Raw genomic sequence first — 20,236 nt, 5'->3', positions numbered from 1 at the left:
GTGTGTGTGCTGCTATCCGCACCACCTATTGTCAAGGGACATACACCTTCATCACGTGATCTTCGGTCATCCTCCCAGCAACAGCTTTTGGCTGGCCTTCAATAAAAGATGGCGAACACATCGCACTTTCAGATGCGCTTCTGCGGCCGTATGGAAATCTATTCCTTCCGATATTTGGGAGCCGCCGGAGCTACCCACTTTTAAATCTCATTTCTTTGAACAGTTTTTTTGTGTTTAGTTTGTCGTCCTTCCCCCCGCACCTCCAATTAGCACGTTTGGCTACGTATGGTGCAAAAAAAGTTCAACATCAAATACGCGAATCAACCACCCTTGCAAATGAGACTCGTCCAGATGTCTTCATGAGCCGTCACCTAGTTACACTGTGAACGCTCGTTAGTAGCGCTCGACCCACAGCCTACGGAGAGGCCACGTGGGTGACAGCCGTCGTGTGCGTGCGTGTGCGGCTGTCCGATAATGTGTGTGCGTGCGGCTGTCCGTGTGTGTGTGCGTGTGCGGTAGAGGAATGTTGAGCGTGCCGCTCTACGAAACCGACGACCCGAGTTCTATTTCCGCCAACACCAGTGACAATTATTTGACCCGGTTCTCGGCCTGCCCTAGGTAGACTCGGCCTCAATTGAGTACCCAGTGCGGTGTGTAAACATCACCACGAGGGAGACAAAGGCGGCCGGGCGTGTTGCTGGCCACCCTCCCCTTCGTATACCGTTCCAGCCTTCATAGTGATCACTAACAACACTTGCCTCAACAGTCTGCTGAGGCTATACGGGGGGTCTTTGTCTTTGTGCGTGCATGTAGGTGAGCGTGCTCACCGACCAGGTGGAGGCGCAGGGGGACAAGATCCGAGAGCTCGAGTTCTGTCTGGATGAGCACCGCGAGAAGCTCACCGGCACCGAGGAGATGCTGCAGCAGGTGAGGGCGCGTTGCGAGTGGTGGGGATACTCACTCACCCACTCACCCACACACTCACTCACTCGCTCATTCCCACACTCACCCACTCATTCACCCACTCACTCACCCATCCACATACTCACCCACTCGCTCATTCCCACACTCACCCACTCATTCACCCACCCACTCACCCACCCACTCACCGACCCACGAACTCACTCATTCCCACACTCACCCACTCATTCACCCACTCACTCACTCACCGACCCACGCACTCACTCACTCACTCACCCACTCGCTCATTCCCACACTCAACCACTCATTCACCCACTCACTCACCCATCCACATACTCACCCACTCGCTCATTCCCACACTCACCCACTCATTCACCCACCCACTCACCCACCCACTCACCGACCCACAAACTCACTCATTCCCACACTCATCCACTCATTCACCCACTCATTCACCCACTCACTCACTCACCGACCCACGCACTCACTCACCCACTCGCTCATTCCCACACTCACCCACTCATTCACCCACTCATTCACCCATCCACATACTCATTCACCCACTCGCTCATTCCCACACTCACCCACTCATTCACCCACTCACTCACCCACCCACTCACCGACCCACGAACTCACTCATTCCCACACTCACCCACTCATTCACCCACTCACTCACCCATCCATATACTCATTCACCCACTCGCTCATTCCCACACTCACCCACTCATTCACCCACTCACTCACCCACCCACTCACCGACCCACGAACTCACTCATTCCCACACTCACCCACTCATTCACCCACTCACTCACTCACCGACCCACGCACTCACTCACCCACAAACTCACTCACCCACCTGCCCACACACTCACTCACCAACCCACCCACTCACCGACCCACCCACTTGCTCATTCCCACACTCACTCACTCATTCGCCCACCCACTCACCGACCCACGAACTCACTCATTCCATACTCACCCACACACTCACCCACTCTCACCCAATGCCTCATTCCCACACTCACACACCCACCTACACAAAACACCCATGTACGAAAATGAATTGGCCGAACATCCCAGTGTTATTATTATAATCAAGATTCCTATCCTCGTGACGACTGGGGACATCAACGCCCTCATCGCCCTCATCGCAATGGCTTCCATGCGGCCGTGCCACGTGATCCTTGTCCATTGTCAAGCGCCGTGCGTGGTTACATCTCGGGCTCGCGTGCGGTCATTGAGGACGTCATTGGTGCGGGGCCGATTCCCCCGGGGTTTAACTCGGTATCTTCGATGGCATGCGTTGTTTGCGGAGGGGGGATGAGAGGGGATGAGGGGGAATCAGGCAGCCCTACGAGGCCCTGGGCGCTCGGACAGTCGCTGATTTTCTCTGAAGATGTCGGAGACGTAACTCGGCCTCTTCGCCGCCTTCCTACTAGAGTGTTCCCCCACTCGTGTGGGCTCTGCCACCTTCCTGCTGGAGTGTTCCCCCACTCGTGTGGGCTCTGCCACCCTCCTGCTGGAGTGTTCCCCCGCTCGTGTGGGCTCTGCCACCTTCCTGCTGGAGTGTTCCCCACTCGTGTGGGCTCTGCCACCCTCCTGCTGGAGTGTTCCCCCACTCGTGTGGGCTCTGCCACCCTCTTGCTGGAGTGTTCCCCACTCGTGTGGGCTCAGCCGCCCTCTTGCTGGAGTGTTCCCCCGCTCGTGTGGGCTCTGCCACCTTCCTGCTGGAGTGTTCCCCACTCGTGTGGGCTCAGCCGCCCTCTTGCTGGAGTGTTCCCCCGCTCGTGTGGGCTCTGCCGCCTTCCTGCTGCCCCTCTCTTTCCCCTCTTTCCTGTCCTTTAATAAATAATAATTATTGTAATCACGATAGAACCATTAAACAATTTGTATCGCACACTCATCGCTTGTCTGCTCGCGAGCTCGGAGGCACGTGGCGATGTGCCCACGCCCGCCTGTGTGCCAGCCGGGACGAGCGCACGGCAGCATCGAGCAGCTTTGATTGGAACCATCTCCTCCAAGTCCACCCACACAGCCCTTCTCACCCTGGTCACACCGCTCATAATCCCCCCCCCCCTCCGTCTCTCTCGACGCTGCCTCGGTCTCCTGCCCCAGCTCCTTCAAAGGTCCTCTCCTTTCTACTTCCCGAGTGGTTATCCTCCCTTCTCGAGACGTCTCCCCCCCCCCTCCCCCCCCCCACCGAGCCATCCGAGTTGACAGTCCACCACGCAGCTTCTCGAACCCCTATACTTGCCGTGCCTCAATTTGTGCAAATTGTTTGACAATTTTCCCAAATCACAATAAATTTCTCCCACGCAGCCCACCGATGTGTATTTCGCTGCTTGGCTGCGAGCGATCCGAGTGGTTGGTTGCCGTTCGACGATTGTGACAAATAATCTCAACGCGGATGAGTCAGCCAAGCCTGCATGAGGAGGGGCTCTCTGGCAGATGCCTCTTCCGCCAGCGGTGGTGCAAGAAGAGCACTTGCAGGGGGCTGCACCTTTATTTTCAAGCAAATAAATATATATTTTATTGATGCGTGAGATGGGGTTAGTGGTCACGTCTCGGAGTGGCCCCGGCCGTCGTACGGTCCACGGAACGGCGAGCGTGCGCTGTGCGAGGTTGTAAAATAACGAAACATCTGTAAAATCCGTTCACGGTCTCTCGTTTGGTTTAAATAGCGGTTGCGTTTCGGCTGTACAATGCCTCTTGCTCTCCCCCACGCCGCCTCCTTCCTCCTCCTGCGCCGCTGTTACAAGGGAAAAAAACGAGAGAAAAGTGGCCCCTAATCACAGCCGTGTCATTCGCTTAAAAGGCAAAGTCATATTTTAAGCAAAGAGGAAAAATAAATATTAAATCAAGATTTTCCAGCACCTACCCCGTGGTTTTGTCCAGGCTAATGTGGGCATCGCTTCCCGCGCCACCGCGAGACCTGACAGGGCTGGCACCGCCCGCGCAGTGTGGCACAGCCGCCCATTACGCGCAGCGTGCGAGCACGCCGGCCCTATGCGGTGCCGCCACGCGTGACTTCCGGTGGAGCGGCGCTGTCTCCAACCCTACGGCACCACCACCACCAGCGATGCGTCTTTGGGGGTGGCGGCGGTGGTGTCGGCGGCGTTGCGGTTTTTGCGAGCCTAGCCGTCGCGGCTTGTTGACGTTTCATCCATCGCGGACGCGTCGTCTGTCGCTCCGCAGGAGCTGCTCGCTCGGAACAACCTGGAGACGCAGAAGGTGGACCTGGTGACGGAAGTGTCCTCCCTCAAGCTGAAGATCACCGCCATGGAGGTGGAGGACGCTGGAGAGGCACGCCCGGCTGACCGAGAGGTACGGGAGGACGTCTCGCTCGCGCTCGTCTGTTTCGTTATCGCCACTGACTGTTTGTTTTGTTTTACTATTTACTAGTCACCGTTAGACCGCGGACCACCTTGCTCAGAACTAGTTCTGTGATATCCGCTTATGTGGGCCCGTTCGGCAAGACACCCCAATAGATCTGTCGTCGCCTCGCGACTCGGCACCGGTTGCGCCGATTCGCGAAGAATTGGCGCGAAAGGGATAATAGTTATTTACGTGTTTGTATATATATAACAAGAAGTAAATACAAAGACAGACTCACGCGTGAAAAACCACGGCTCACAGCGCTGATGCGGAGGTGGCGGCCGCGGCACGGAGCCGGCGCGGCTCGCAGAGCTACCCAGCGGTTACGCGACACGGAGACCGAGACAGAGACCGAGACAGAGACCGAGATGGCTGGCAAGCGTGGAAAGGCGGACGGCTTTGGGGCCTTCTTCACGATCCGCGTTCCACACCCCCTGTGATGATGGAGCATGTGTCCCCCCCCACTCCTCACCTTCCCCGCACCCCCCCCCAACCTCACCTCCCGACCCACGTGCCGCCCTCCCGGCCGCCCCCCCGGCAGTGGGTGGAGGGCCTGGTGGGCACCTTGCGGCTCCAGATGAGCCGCCTGGAGGAGGAGGTGGTCTCCGTGCAGCGCGATGCGGGCGCAGCTCCTGCCCAGGTCACCCGTTTGCCGAGTGCCGCTCCCCTCGCCGCCCCGGCATGAGTTTGCCCCCCCCCTGGTGTGCAGAAATGGTCTTCCGGTCAATGCCCCGAAAAATTGCTTGTCAGTACCACCGTGGGTGGCAAATGCTAACGGTGATTTTCCTGAACGGTTTTATCTCTGGATCACAAATCTGTGTAATACATATAAAAAACATATATTGCCACCACAGTGTGTTTGATATGGCGAATTATCATTTTAGAAAGGAACAAATCATTCAATGTGATGTGAACCTTCTACATAAGATCAAAACAAATAGGAGATGTGTTTATAAAACATACATTAATACATAGGCGAATATTTTGCCCATTGTGGACACAGCCCATGGTGCATACTGGAAGCATTTGGTACCGACCATCCCCCTTGGCTCGTGGGTGTAAATGGGCGCGGTGCGATGCGGTGCAATGCATGGCTAATTAAGCAGAGTATGGTGTGTAACGACTCACCAAGACTCACCCACCCACCGAGTCGGTCATCCACCAACCCACCCACCAACCCACCCAGCCAGCCACCCACTAACCCACCCAGCCAGTCAGCCACCCAACCATGCAGCCAGCCAGACAGCCTATCAGCCACCCACCCAGCCACCCACCCAGCCACCCACCCAGCCAGCCACCCACCCAGTCATCCAGACAGTCAGATACCCAGCCAGTCAGCCACCCAGCCAGCCAGACAGCCAGTCAGCCACCCACCCAGCTACCCAGCCATGCAGCCACCCAGCCAGCCAGACAGCCACCCACCCAGCTACCCAGCCACCCACCCAGCTACCCAGCCAGACAGCTACCCAGCCAGTCAGCCACCCAGCCAGCCAGACAGCCAGACAGCCAGCCACCCAGCCAGCCAGACAGCCAGCCACCCAGCCAGTCACCCGAATTGTTCAATGAATTGTCACATTTCAGGATCACAAACGCGATTCAATATATACAGCAAGTTCATAAAGGTCACGTCTGTTTATTATTTAATATGTTATCCGCAGTTTGGAATTTGCCCATAAAACTACACGAACAATCAAAGCCACGTGGCCGTGTGTATATCTGCCGACTCGTAATTTAACGAGCGTTGATCTGGGTCAGAACTCTTTATCAAGGCTCCTCCTTGGCCCGACAGCCAAATACATCGAATCGGTGTTTAGCGCGCCGACTACCGCTGATTGGTCTCGCTCGCCGGCGGAATGACTCTCACGGCCAATTGGAGCGTTCTAGACGCGCGGCGGTTCGCTTGAGACTGCGTCAGGCATCTCCATGCAACCAGGATGGCAGAGTAACTGTGGCACATGGTCCGGATCCTGCAATGGGGTGCCCTCCCTTCTCGTCTATAGATCTGTACCTCTCCCCCACTCTGAACCCCTCACCTCTCCCCGTCCCCGCCCACTTTGAAAAAAACAGACGCTGCTCTTGCGTGCAGCTTCCTTCGGCTCGCTCCGACCTTCTCTTTCTCTTCCCTCCTCTCTCTCATCATCATCATCATCACCCTCTCATCATCAACACCCTCTTATCGTCATCATCATCACCACCACCCTCTCGTCGCTGACATCTCATTCCCTCTCCCTCTCGTCACCTTCCCGCTCGGCGCTCCATACTTCGTCCGTCCACGGCTAGCGAGTTGTATTGTTCATTGGAACCGCTCATGAGTATGCCAGTCTGTAGATTTGCATCGTATGAGTCTCATCCCTCTAAGCTTCCGCGTGTCTGCCATGGCGTTTTCAGCGACAGTAGCTAGAGCAATAGCAACAACAGCGAATTCTGGAATATCGCCTTTCACAAAGGAATCGTTAAATATCCATCTCTCTCGCAACGTGACTATCTTAGTGTCCCTCTCTCCCCGGCCGGGCGCTCTCCCTCCCCCGTTGTCACCCTCCACCCGTCTCCCACGGCCGTGGAAGTGTGCGGAGTAACTCCACCTGTGTGGTGGCAGCGTGCTGCTCATTGTTTTTTTTTTGCAGACGATGACAGCTGCAATGGGGTCGAAGGTCAGGGTCGCTGGCGAGGGCTGTTAAGCTTTCGGCCCACACCCCTCCACCCCCTCTTCGCAACACTCCTTTCCCCATCCCAGCTGTTGAAATGAGCAGCTGCTATTAGCCTCAAATTGAGTCCATAACAAGCGTTAATTGATAATTGAATTGAAGCGCCGTACCTGTTGCTGGCAGCCATGGGGGGAGGGGAGGGGGGGGGGCGGAGAGCGGCGTGGGAGCAGCCGGTCTGCTATTAAATCCGCCTTTAAATCCCTGCGGTGGTTTAAGATGTTGGTGGGGGGGGAGTGGTGTGGAGGAGTTGGGGGGGGGAGGCAGCGGTGCTGCGGTTAACGCTCGGCCCTACGAACCCAACCCAGAGATCTGACTTCGATTCCCAGCTCCCGTTTTGGAGCGAGCGTGCAACTGCTTGTGCGTGAATGCGATTGCCCAGCGGTTTGGTTCGCGTAGCGAGATGCCGCCGCGTCGCAGGACGCTAAATCAGCGGCACGCGAGACGCCGTGGCGGCGCGGGTGCCACTCCGGCGTCTTGGGTATCCATGTAGGTGCTGTGTGCCGAACTCCTTTCGCGACGCACGTAGCCAGCCGCGCTTATCGGAGGTGCGGCAGCTGCCCGAGATGCCTGCTCTCCTCGTGTGCCGCCGCGCCTGTGTGCTGCTGCCGGTACCAATTGAAGCCGCTCCCGCCCCCTGAACCCCAGAGCTCGTGATGCAACGGCTTGCTTGTGCGGTGGCTGGGTTCGTATTTTTTTAAGTTGGCCCAGCATCCCGGTACGGGGTCGCAGAGCTGGGACAATTGTTGGCAGCGCCGGGTCTGGCTGCCTCCCCAGCGCTCGCCTGCCTCCGATTTCCCCCGAGCACTGCGTGGCGCTGGGAACCCTTACAGCGGAGTGACATGCAGTTTGCGGGAATGACGCTCGGAAACAGTGGAATTGTTATTATGATCGTTATTGTTATGAGTCGGTGGCGGCTGGTTGGGGGTGGGTGGAGGAGGAGTTGGGGCTGGGGGGCGAGATGAGGAGGCGCTCACCGACGCTCGCTCACCGCTTAATGAAGCACTTCTTCAAAACGGGAAAATAATAATTCATCATCGCCGGCTGCGTGACCCCCATTCCAACGCGTGATCCCCCGGGCCACTTGAGTCGCCGCGTTTACCGGCGGAACGCCAACGGCCCCAAGCCACCCCAATCGTGGAACGACCACCCCCACTACCCCCCAGCCCCCCATCTCCAGTTTCCATCCCTGACCACCTCCCCCACCAACATCTTTACCGCCTCTTCTCCGCATCCCCACCTCTCCTTCTCCCCAGCCTCCTATTTGTGAAAATAAGAAGCAGATTCAGCTGATTAGCTGTTACACTGAAACGGGGTGGGAAAAAAACCCATTTGCGTGACGGTTCCCAGAGATAATGTGATTTTCGCGAGTTTCAAGCGATTAAGACGCGCGTGCGATGTTCATGATTTTGCATCTCATCTCGTGGCTGTCTGCTCGTTCCCAACGCTTAGCGTCATCATTATTGCGGGAAATTAAGCACGGATGAAGATTCTATTTTAAGTGTCGCGGAGATGGAATCTGGGCGCCGCCACCCTCACTGCTCCCCAGCCCCCACCCCCCCCCGTTCACCGACCATATCCGTGATGAAGCCTCGGTAATTAGTTACTCTCTTGACGCAAAGGTGTTAATTGTTTTGTGTTTGTGATTTCTCCGCAAGTTCGTTGGTGGGGCGGTGTGCCGCGTGCGATCCCGACGGGCAGTGCAGTGCCGCACCGTTGGCTCCGTCCAACAGAATCCCCGCTCGTGCATAATCCATCATCACGCGAACTCCGCGCGTCCTCGTAGCAGCAGCAGTAGCAGCAGCGGCGACCATCGAACAAAGACGATGCTGGTGGTCGCCGCATCGTGCTTCTGCGTCCGATATTAGAAGCCAATGGGAGCTATGCACTTTAAAATCTAGATTGAAAACTCATTTCTCTCGAACTGATTTTTGTGGTTAGGTTGTTGTGCTTACCCCGCACCTCAAATTAGCACGGCTGGCTACGTACGATGTGAAATAAGTTCAACATACATGCATACAGTGTGTGTTTTGCTTCAAGTTGAAGTGACTAACAAACGCAGTTCTGGGCACGTGTGTGCGACATCCCCTGGCTGTGACATCCCCCCTGTGTCACGACCCCACGTGTTTTTGAGCTTCACCGATTGCCGAGCGTGGCCTCTGTAGTTCTAATGACAACGCCTCTCTTCTCCGCTCCCCATTAATGCCTTTGGTTTTCTTATTCCCAATTCAGTTAAAAATACATATATATGTATGCCTGTTAAATATGAATGCCGACATACACGCAGGCAAAGTTAATGGGATTATTAATTTGTCGGTCGTGGTGGAGGAATAGTATTACTATTATTACCTGTAATCCTGGCAGCTTATAGGTGGGGTTGGTGGATCATTCAGAGATGGAGACATCTGCCTGTGTGATAACGTGTGTATGTGTGTGTGTCAAACTTATATCTGCCAGTTAATGCTGGTGAGAGTCTGCATTTAGCTGTTATCATTTGATAGCCAAACAGATTCAGCCAAATGTTACATGTGAAGACGTGCGAGTGAGTGAGAGAGTCAGTGGGTGGGTGGGTTTGGAGTGAGTGAGTGAGTGGTTGAGCGAGTGGGTAAGTAAGTGGTTGATTGAGTTAGTCAGTGATTTAGTGAGAGAGTGAGTGAATTAGTTCATTATTGAGTGAGTGAGCGAGCTGATGGTGATGAATGTCGGCTTATCTTGGGCTATCGTGAGTAAGAGTGTGAGTGAGCGAGTGGTGCATGCGAGTGAGTGGTGCAATGAGTGATTGAGTGAGTAGGTGAGCGACTGAGTTCGAGCGAGCAAATGTGTGCGAGTGAATCGGTGAGCGAGCGCGTAAGTGAACGAGCGGTGCCTGCGTGAGCACGTGGCACAATGAGCATGTGAGTGAAAGCGAGCGGGCGAGGTGAGCGCTCGCTCGAGCGAGTGAGCGAGCTGGGAGCGTGCGAGTTGACGGGTGACCCTGTGGCCCAGGTGTTGCTGGGCGAGCTGGGCTCTCTGCGGAGCCGCGTGTCGGAGCTGGAGGAGGAGAAGACGAGGTGTGAAACGAAACTCAGCAGCACCGCGGTGAGAGTCCTAACCCCCCCACACAACGCGACCCCCACGAACCACCCACCCACCCACCCCGCCCCCCCGGTTCTCCTCAATACGTTCCACTCACCCACTCGCCTCACTCACCCTTGTTCCACTCTCACCTGTTCAACTCGCTCACCCCGACGTCGCCCACGCAACCACTCACCACGTTTATCAATAATCGAGGTGGCTCATAATGGTCACGTTAGATCTCTGAGCCAACCACCACCAAGAGCCTGGATTGGAATCTGTGATTAAACCGAATTCTCAAGTGTTGATTCTCTTAGGCCAGTCACCAGTGACTTGAGATCATAATGGAGATCCACAGACTCGCGTAGAGACCTATAGACTCACGTAGTGACCCCAAAGGCTCGCGCAGAAACCCACAGACTCGCACAGACCGAGCTGTGATTTAACCGGTGTATCTAGTGCAGTGATTATCTCAGCCCGGCCACGAATGACTGCGCACACAAAAATATATATATAAAATCATCGTGTTAAATTTGTCCCGCCACTTAATTTTGGCAAAATGTTGAAATGGTTGAAATATGACGAACGCTTTTTTTGTGGAAAGCATAAAGAAGGTGTGTCCCTAACCGCTAATGCAAGGTGACAGAAAGAGGCCTGACAAGTAGTTCTGTGACATCCCATTCCGCAGACCGTTTCGAGAGTCCCCAATGTAAACGTCTTCATCTCGCCAGCAGCACGTCGCCAATAACAGCATCAATGGATTTTAATTGGGAGCCAAAATAGGGGAACGTGCTGCACTTAAAATTTTTAATTAGCAAAAAAAAACTGCAGCACAAAATCACTTTTGTCTTTGTCTCGGCGCTTAACGCTCTCCTTATCCCAGCTCGTTAGGGCTGCCATCACGCTGCCATCGCTGGCAGCGCTATTTCCGAACGGCGCGAAGCTTTCAGCGTGGGCGCCCGTGCCCCCCACCCCCCATCCTCCCGCCCCCCCCCCCCCGCTACCGGCTCATCGCTGCGACGACGACGACGCTCATCGTTAGCCGCCGTGTATTTTTCCTCCGATTTTTCAAAACAAAAAACCTGGTCGTTGCCGTCGCCATTGTCGCATCAGCTGTGTTGTTGCCGCTGTCGGTCGGGTCATAGAGACTCATAGAGACTAATAGGGATACAGAGAGACTAATAGGAATACATGGATACTCATAGAGACTCAAATATACTTATAGGATAACATTGAGACTCATAGAGACTCAGAGATACATAGAGACTCATAGAGACTAACAGGGATACAGAGAGACTAATAGGAATACATGGATACTCATAGAGACTCAAAGATACTTATAGGATAACATTGAGACTCGTAGAGACTCATAGAGATACATAGAGACTCATAGAGGCTGGGTGATAATTGGGAAAAGTTTTGGCCAATCCTGGCCAGCTGGCTCAACAACTGAACAAACACCGCACCAACGGCGACGCCTCCCTCCTCACAGGCGGAGCTGGCGGAGCTGCGAGAGCGTGTGGCCACGAAGGAGCGGGAGATCGAGATGCTGCGGCTGGAGCTTGCGTCGCGGCCGCCCGACGCCGTCGTTGCTGCCGCGTGCAAGGGTGCGAACGCGCGAGCAACACCGCTCGCTCGCTGAGTCACTCGCTCGCTCCGTCGTTCCCTTGTTACGTGGAAAGTCCGGTTGTGTAGCCAGTTATCTAGCTAGCTTTGCAAAGGGTAGAGATCAGTGGTGTGCATTGTCGGCACAGAAATGACAACATCATCATCATCATCAATCAAAGTGACACGTGCGGAGTGACAGGCGACAGTGGTAAGGAACGCATCGGTGTTGAAGGCAACAGTGGTGATTAAAGAACGATTAACAATCTTTAACAAATGAAACGAATTAAACAACAACGACCATTTCTGGAACGCAAGGAGTAACCGCTTGAAGTGATTTGAAATGATGGAGGGAGCCCTTTGCTCAATCCACTGTTGGATGATGATGATGCGAGTTAAATTGCCGAGAAGGGGCCTCACTGGGCCCTGTAATGGATGACGTGGGTGGAGACTGTAGACCATCCAAACGGGAAGGACACCTCTCAGGTGAATGAACACCCTGCCAATACATACCTGGGCCAGGTGAAATACATGCAAGTTGTCATTTTGACTCGCTATTCAGAACCATAATATTAATTTATACTGGAGGAATCCGATCGGCTACAAAGCTCTTGTTCATAGATGTCCAGTGGTAGTTGTCGCAGCGATTGATTTTATTTGGGCCAGGTCGCCGCGCATGCGCAAACCGCCAATGCTGCGTATCGTGCACCCCTCTGCCACCCAACGCAGCCGAATAAACAAAGTCGCCGAATGCCCGAACTCCGCGAACATGTTCTCCAGCCATGGCCTTTACACAGGTCGCATCAAATGTGTTACATTCAGGAAAACATCAAGAACAATAATAACATGTAATCTTTTGTCAAGAAGAAAAGTGCTACTTAGGCACGTGGTATTTAATAATTAAATCACGCCTTAATTCAACAACAACAAAATTGGCCATGGTATTTGGAAATGTTTGGCAATTTATGAAGAGACGATCGGCGCTAATGAGTGCCTGAACGAGCGAGCGGGACGATAACGCGATGGGTGGAATCGGAGGCACGAAGTGTCTCGTGCCCAAAATAAAAAAATGCAGGCTGTGGGAACATTATATTATCTCGGTTAAATCAGGACCTTAGCATAAAGCACACGGCACCGCTGTGTGCTTTATGAATGCAAAATCGTGGGGTGCTTTTATTTAGTTATTTAATTATCCGCAAGAGTAGAGTTCCTCGCCCGCTCGCTAGGAAGGCAACAACCAGATGCAACAACCACACGCAACAACCAGACGCCTCACCACGCAACCGCCTCGTGACCCTTCCTCTGACGAGGAGGTCAATAGGTCATGGAGACCAATGCCACCGCACCCGACATCTAACGCGAGCCTTGCCCTGGAGCAAGTGCTGCTAACAAGCACCTATGAAGGCTGGCACGACACACGGAAGGGGTGGGTGACCAGCACCACGCCCGGTCGCCTTTGTGTCCCGAGTGGCGATGTTTACACACCGCACCAGGTGCTCATTTGACGTAGGGGAAGCCCAGGACTGGTTTCAGATAATTTTTGCCTGTGTTGACCATTGAGCGGGAACCGAACTCGGCTCGCCGGCTCCGTAGCGCGGCACGCTCACGTTTAGGCCAGGAACCGCCTACAGGTTGCACCGGTTAATTTGTGCGGTGAATCCGAGGGAATTACTTGCTAACGCCACTCATTTCCAGTGCTTAATGAAGGTGTATCTTTAGTTATATCGTGTACATATAAATGTGTCTTTAAAGGCTTTTTTTTCACGTAAGCAAAAAGTGCCAATTAGTTGCTGCTTCAGCACAGCCCGTGGTGTGTTGGAGAGTAAGCCCACAACATTTACCATCCATTTCCAGCGCATACCACCCCACTCACCGTCATTGGTCACACACAGGATACATTGTAAGGATACATTATTTTTGTTTTGACGAGTTAGACACGTGGCCTGGGCTCCTGGGCCCACCTCCGCACTCAACAAAACTTGCACCGAGGTCACGCGTGAAAGCGTTGTACTGTATTTCAAAGTCGCACGTCCCAGGTAAGCAGGCGTTTGGCCTCCAAGATGTCAAACGCCCGCGAGCTAATTAAAGAGTGGAAAAAGAGTCACAGGAAGTGCTAAGCAAGGTCCTTGTGATTCATAACAGAAAATAACAACGGTTACTGTCGTTGTGGAGAATATGAATAACAACACAGATAAGCAGACGATGTCTCCATGTATATATATCCGTCCTTTCGCATAAAAAGAAAAAGTATCCTTTACAGTTGACACAACTCATTGCCTCACGGCCTTCTGGGACCAAATCAACACTTCTGTCATGACTTCACTGCCAGAAGGCCGTGGTGCAGATTGGTTGTGTAAAGTGTGAAGGATACTTTTTTATTTTTATGTGGAGAGACAGATAAATATATACAGTGTGTGAAGGAGTCATCATCTGCTTATGAGCATACGAAGTACCATCGTCATCATCGTCTTGAGTACATTTGGTTTCAGTGCCATTCTTATAGCGCAAGGCTCTCTATGTATGTACGTTGAAATTATTTCGTATTGTACGTAGCCCACCGTGCTAATCCTGAGGCGCTATCACGACAATGCACGGACGGGCAAAGTCTGCGGGCATTTCACAGTGGGACGGGTGGGGGGAGGGGAACGTTGCAAAGTGGTTTCACCCAATTCGGTGAGTTTGGCAAATTCACGATCAAACTTTGCCCACGTTTTACGCCATGGTGACGGCCCTTTAATGACCCTAGTGTCCAGCCTCAACTCTCTAAATCTTCCAGGAGCCACCAGGGTCCTAGCTGAGAAACCTGCTGACGTAGTACATCCCCTCGGCAGGGAGCGTGACACGAGGTGGTGGTTGTGGTGGTGCCTTCCTCGTGTCTCTTGACAGACGAGGAAATTCAGAAGATGAAGAGTGCCGTTGAGTCACTGCTGCAGTCCATCGAGGAGAAGGTGAATCGCTAGGCCTCGCTGGGTGGCGATGCGACTGTCATGCTAACCGGCTTCCGCGCTCGATGATTCGGAAAAAGACGATTCGATGATTTTTCAAATCGATATTATGCCACGGTCACTGGCGGCCATTTTACGATCAGAACGACATCCATTTTGTTTTCAATCGGCAAGTGAATAGTTACCCTTGTAGCAGCTGTCGGGTTTACGGTGCAGTCGGTGAGGCGTACGTTTCCCTCCCTAGGACCGCAAGATCTCAGAGCTGCACGAGGCTTTGGAGGCCTATAGAGAGGCAACAGAATTGGGGGGTCGCCTTGCCCCCCGCGACCGAGGCAGGCCCTTCCCCCCGGCGTCAGAGGCGGCCGAGGGGTCAGAGCCTTCCCATCCGACCTCCCGAGCCATACGCGACCCCTCGCCCTACGACAACAGGTACCCAGCGGCGGCTTCCCGTTGCTCTCGGGCCACCGCGTGGCATCGCTCCAATGCGCTTTGCCATCGTACCCACCGCGTATCCTTGGACACGATGTCCGACGGTTCGCGCCACGTGCTGGGAGCTTTTTTCAGCAATTCAGGAGAATGAAGGAGCTGAATTTCCTGGAGGAGCTTCCAACAGGTGGAGTGAAACATCGGACATCATGACGATGCAACTGAGGTTATCGATGTGGCCCCACCGACGCGCAGTCTGCCTTCTCCCTCCCGCAGGTCTCCCTGCCGGCACAGGTCCAACAGCCTGGAGAATCTGCGGACCGAGTCCGGCGATAAGGTGGGCACTCTTTGTCGCCATTGTAACATGTCCCATTCCGCACGCTTTTATTTTGCTCCGTTGATTTTTTTTTGGTTGGTTTCTTTTCAGTTAATGGATGCTTGGGCTAACGGTTGTGTGTGTTCATATGTGATTTGATTCGCTTAACGCTTTGGGTGCGATCGCTGCGCTGCGTCCGTGCCACGCGCCTGCTTTGTGTTAACGCCCCGCCGTGTGTGCCACGCGTGCAGTGTGTTGTTTGGGAGCCAATGGTGCCGCATCCTGCCGACAAGGTACCACGTCTCGCACCCCCAGTAGACGTGGCAACGTCGGGCAGACATCACGACGTCTGTGGTTGGAACCGTTGGCCCAACGCTCCCCCAACGTTGGCCCAACGTTGCCCCAACGTTCCACGTTTACTGGTGCCCATGCGAAGGGGTCGCCCCGCCCATTGACAGATAAGACGCGGTTCTCTATGCTATGCTGAGTCTCTTGTTCGACCAGGTCACAACTGAAGATTCAAGGATGATGGCGGTGATTTAAGTGGGCAAGCCTCCATTAATTGAGATCAGAATCAGAATATTTATTGACATTGGAGGAATCCAATGAGCTATAAAGCTCTTTTTCACAGATGTCCGGTAGGGGCAGGCATGGTTCCCCATTCACTGAAATGCGAGATTGGCTTCACATGGGAGGAAACCGGAGAGCCTGGATAAAAACCAACCACGTAAGGACAAACACTCAAATCCCCGCACAGATGGATTGGAGAATCCATTTGCTATACTGCCATATTCTGGCCTCCTCGCATACCAAGCCTACAACACTTGGTATTCCCAGGGAGTTGCCCATCCGAGCACTCTCTGGGCTCAAACTCCTGCTTGGCTTCCATCGTCACTGGCTCCCAATTAACGATGATTCCGCTGTTTCACCATCTTTTCGGGCACCTGGGGGCAGGCGAAGGCCGGCGCCAACGGTTCCAAGTACCAGACGTTGCCGGCGCAGCGAGTCAGCGGGACCCCCTCATGGGGCCCACTGGGCCAGTCGCCACGGAAGCTCCGCACCACCGCTCAGCACGACGGAGCCTACTCCTACCACGGGTCCGACAGCAGCCTCGGTGCGTGCGTGCGTGTGTGTGCGTGTGTGTGCGTGGAGAGCGGTAGGATAGCTGTTAGTGTGCTGCGCTATGAACCTGGCAAGCTGAGTTTGATTCCTGTCCACGGTCAACACCAGCAACGATTATTTGAACCAGTCCTAGGCCCCCCTAGGTCGACTCATCCTCAATTGAGCAAGTGCGATATGTAAAAACATTGCCACTAGGGAGACAAAAGCGGCCGGGCGTGGTGGTAGCCACCAACTCCCTCGTGTGCCATTCCAGCCTTCATAGGTGCTCGCTAACAGTCTGTTAAGGCTACACTGGTGGATCTTTTATGCATCCGCGTGTGTGCACATGCTTGTAGCGTAGTGGTTCTGCGCACTGCGATACAAAACCCATGAGACGAGTTCGATTCCTGCTCATGACCAGGAGTAGTGGCAAACATCTGAACCGGTTTTGGGCCTCCTCTAATTTGAGTAAATGGTTTAGTTGTCACTGGAGAGACAAAGGCGGTCGGGCGTGGTGTTGGCCACGCACTACCCTCGTGTGCCGTGCAGGCGTTCGCTACACCGTCTGTTAGAGGCCATACGGGGGGCATCTGCGATGCCGCGCGATAAAACCTATGGGGGCGACGTCACCGCGGCCACAACGACACTCGTGATCGTATCTTTGAAGTCTTTTTTTTCCCGGGAACTAAAAGATTCAAGCCGACGTGAGACACGTAACCCCAGGCGCGGTCAGCGTCTCCGCGATACCGACGGCGTCTCGCCGTCCGTTTCTTGTTGCACCTCTTCGGCTCGGCGTTCTCTCGCGCAACGTGAAGCTCCCGGAGAGAGCTTCCGCGCGTTTCCCACTCCGCCCATCGTGTTGAGGCCAGCGTGCATTAACGCCCCCCCGCGCTATGAACCCCGGCCACACGGGGTTGTTGGATTCCCGGCCATGGCGAACATCGGTGGCGAGCAGGCCGCCCAGAGCGGGGAGGCAAAAGAGGCAACTTGAGATGAGAGGGCCTCAAGACGGGGAATTAGGTCGCCAATGAATGAGGGGGGCCGCCAGGCGGCGTGCTGCCCTGGGCCTCCGTGAGCCTTGGAGTGGCCGTGGTGGAGAGTGGTGTCTGAATTGGTCACACCCATCCCCCCTCTCTAACTTTTACAACCCACACTGACCAGGGTTGTGAAGTATGGGAAAGAAAAAAAAAATCCATGAGCAAACATGGCATGGGGTGGCCTTCAACTATCGGTGGAGTGATAATGGTTCTACATTTGTGAAATATATATATAGCCATATCAAGAGGTAATATTTTCTCGTCCTACAGGAATGGTTAATTTTTTGCCTCAAGTTTGCCTCTTGAAATCGCTCCTCCTTGCCAGAGGCTTGCAATGCGTCCATGACTTCTGCTGTCTGTGACCTTTGCCGTCCGTGACCTCTGCCGTCCATGACCTCTGCCGCTTTGCGTTAATTATTCGCTCGTTACCTCTTAATTGGTTGTGAACCGACATGTCGCACGGCTATTCACGCCCGTTTTCTACCCTCCTGTTGCTCTGCCCCTGGTGATCCGACCTCTCCTAAACCCCACTCCTATACCCTACTCCTCAACCCCACTCCTCAACCCCACCCCTAAACCCCACTCCTGAATCCCACTCCTCAACCCCACTCCTGATCCCTACTCCTGATCCCTACTCTGAAATCCTCAATTCTAAACCCTACTCCTCAACCCCACTCCTCAACCCCACTCCTCAACCCCACTCCTCAACCCCACTCCTCAACCCCACTCCTCAATCCCACTCCTCAATCCCACTCCTCAACCCCACTCCTCAATCCCACTCCTCAAACCCACTCCTCAACCCCACTCCTCAACCCCACTCCTCAACCCCACTCCTCAACCCCACTCCTCAACCCCACTCCTCAACCCCACTCCTCAATCCTACTCCTCAACCCCACTCCTCAACCCCACTCCTCAACCCCACTCCTCAACCCCACTCCTCAACCCCACTCCTCAATCCCACTCCTCAACCCCACTCCTCAACCCCACTCCTCAACCCCACTCCTGAATCCTACTCCTCAACCCCACCACTAAACCTTACTCCTGATCCCTACTCCTGATCCCTATTCTGAACTCCTCAATTCTAAACCCTACTCCTCAACCCCACTCCTCAACTCTTAAATCCGACTCTTGATCCCGACCCCTTTTTCCTGCACTGCCTCTGGACCCCCCCGGATGCTCCGTGTGGTCAAAGATCGTCACCGGAGTGCGAGCGCGCCTACCCTAGGTAACGATCGCCTGCCTAACAATCTTCTCCTTCTCCTCAGTGGCATCGCTAACGAGTGTGCAGGCGGTGCAACCGCACGGAGGCCCACGAGCCTGAGGGACGGGGGTTGGAGCAATTTATGTGCTGAGGCAATTTGTACTCGTATACTTTATTTATTTTTGTGTTTATTTATGTTGCCGTGGCTTGCTGACCTTTTCTCTATTTTTGCACGTATATTGTGTTTTGTATCATTTGTTGCTGTAACTTTGCCGACCCACCCCTATTGGACATCTGTGACAAAGAGCTTCACAGCTCATCGGGTTCCTCCATGCAGTCTAAATAAAGATTCTGATTTCCTTGCACCAGGGCCCATGGCAACCCACAATACGCCACTTCCTTTACCCCATGGGATGTCTCTTTATCATTAACCCCCAGCGCTTTACAAGCCAGAGTCGGTGTGCGTGGCTTTGTGTGCTTCTGTGTGATGTCTAGTGCGACATTCCAGTGCTAGATACATAGAGCAAAAACATAGACAAACACGGACACATTGATCAAACGTTTATTGCCACAACTCGATCACACACACACGAACCAGAGGAAACAATGAGTCACGTACATCGTTACTCACTAAAACTATAACCTCGCCACTCTAGAACACGTGAACGCAAGAAACATTCGCACACACGAGCAGATTCTAGATCCGACTCTCCGAGGAGCAAAGAGCCCAACTCTTGCCTGGGCCCGCCAGCTCCCCTTAACAACATTCGCCATTGCCGCAGGATGGTGGGTCAGCGCCTGGTACAGGATATGTGGATATGTCGAAGACTAACGCGTGTTTGTAAAGCCTTGCGTAATCCACGCGTACGTGGATCCTGGGTAGACAGCAGGGTGGTGGTGGTGGTGGTAACCACTCGTGCCTCACAGCAAGAAGGTGTGGAGTTTGTATCGATTCTCCATAATAATTGGTCGCGAAAGCCTACGTGTTAAGTTTTGTATAGATTCTCTCACTCTTCCTGTTCTGCATGGGTTTCTGCTGGGTTCTCCAGTTTCATACCATAGATAAATAAAAACCGTACAGTTAAGGGAGTATTGGCCAGGAAACATCCCAAAACTGAAATATCACCATCAAATTACTCAATTGGGATTCCACACAGCAGCGGTTCCCTGCTGCAAAAACGTGGCAGGACCCTCCTGAGAATAAAGCCTTGAGACTCGGTGAGTTTCACCTGGCTAAGCGACGGTAATATTAATGATATTTAATAATGGTTAACAATGAACGCGCGGGAATGTAACTTTTTTTTTTCCTCCACGCGGGGAACCCTGACCTTGCTGCAGGCGAGCCCAACGGTTACTCCCCGGGGTCACGCAGCGGCTCCGAGCGGGGTCAGGGGTCGCCACCCTCCGCAGGGGTCGGGGTGGCACCCGCGTCGCCGCCGCCCTCCGCACGCGACGCTCGCAAGAAGGGCAAGGGCCTCCGTCGCCTCTTTGGGAGGTGAGCAGCAGTGGCGGCGGTGGCGGCGGCGTCGTCGTCGGTGCCAGCACCTTCATTA

General features: G+C 54.0%; 1 protein-coding gene across 4 annotated transcripts in view; it reads left to right on the top strand.

The window, feature by feature from the left end:
• The window catches only part of LOC116945644 (liprin-beta-1-like), a 73,718-nt gene that overhangs the window by 39,528 nt on the left and 13,954 nt on the right, over positions 1-20,236 (top strand). For all 4 annotated transcript variants that reach the window (XM_032960165.2, XM_076069480.1, XM_076069479.1 and 1 more), the window contains 12 exons: positions 814-927; positions 4,117-4,245; positions 4,838-4,936; positions 9,984-10,076; positions 11,545-11,659; positions 14,544-14,605; positions 14,847-15,031; positions 15,305-15,365; positions 15,596-15,637; positions 16,299-16,458; positions 18,675-18,707; positions 20,022-20,178. In XM_032960165.2, the coding sequence (XP_032816056.2) occupies positions 814-927; positions 4,117-4,245; positions 4,838-4,936; positions 9,984-10,076; positions 11,545-11,659; positions 14,544-14,605; positions 14,847-15,031; positions 15,305-15,365; positions 15,596-15,637; positions 16,299-16,458; positions 18,675-18,707; positions 20,022-20,178 (1,250 nt within the window). The remainder of the gene's footprint in view (positions 1-813; positions 928-4,116; positions 4,246-4,837; positions 4,937-9,983; positions 10,077-11,544; positions 11,660-14,543; positions 14,606-14,846; positions 15,032-15,304; positions 15,366-15,595; positions 15,638-16,298; positions 16,459-18,674; positions 18,708-20,021; positions 20,179-20,236) is intronic.

This window comes from Petromyzon marinus, chromosome 24 (genome assembly GCF_048934315.1).
Source record: "Petromyzon marinus isolate PM22_M1 ecotype Great Lakes invasive population chromosome 24, UKy_Petmar_22M1.pri1.0, whole genome shotgun sequence".
Classification (NCBI taxonomy): Eukaryota; Metazoa; Chordata; class Hyperoartia; order Petromyzontiformes; family Petromyzontidae; genus Petromyzon; species Petromyzon marinus.
This window is presented reverse-complemented; position numbering and strand designations above follow the sequence as displayed.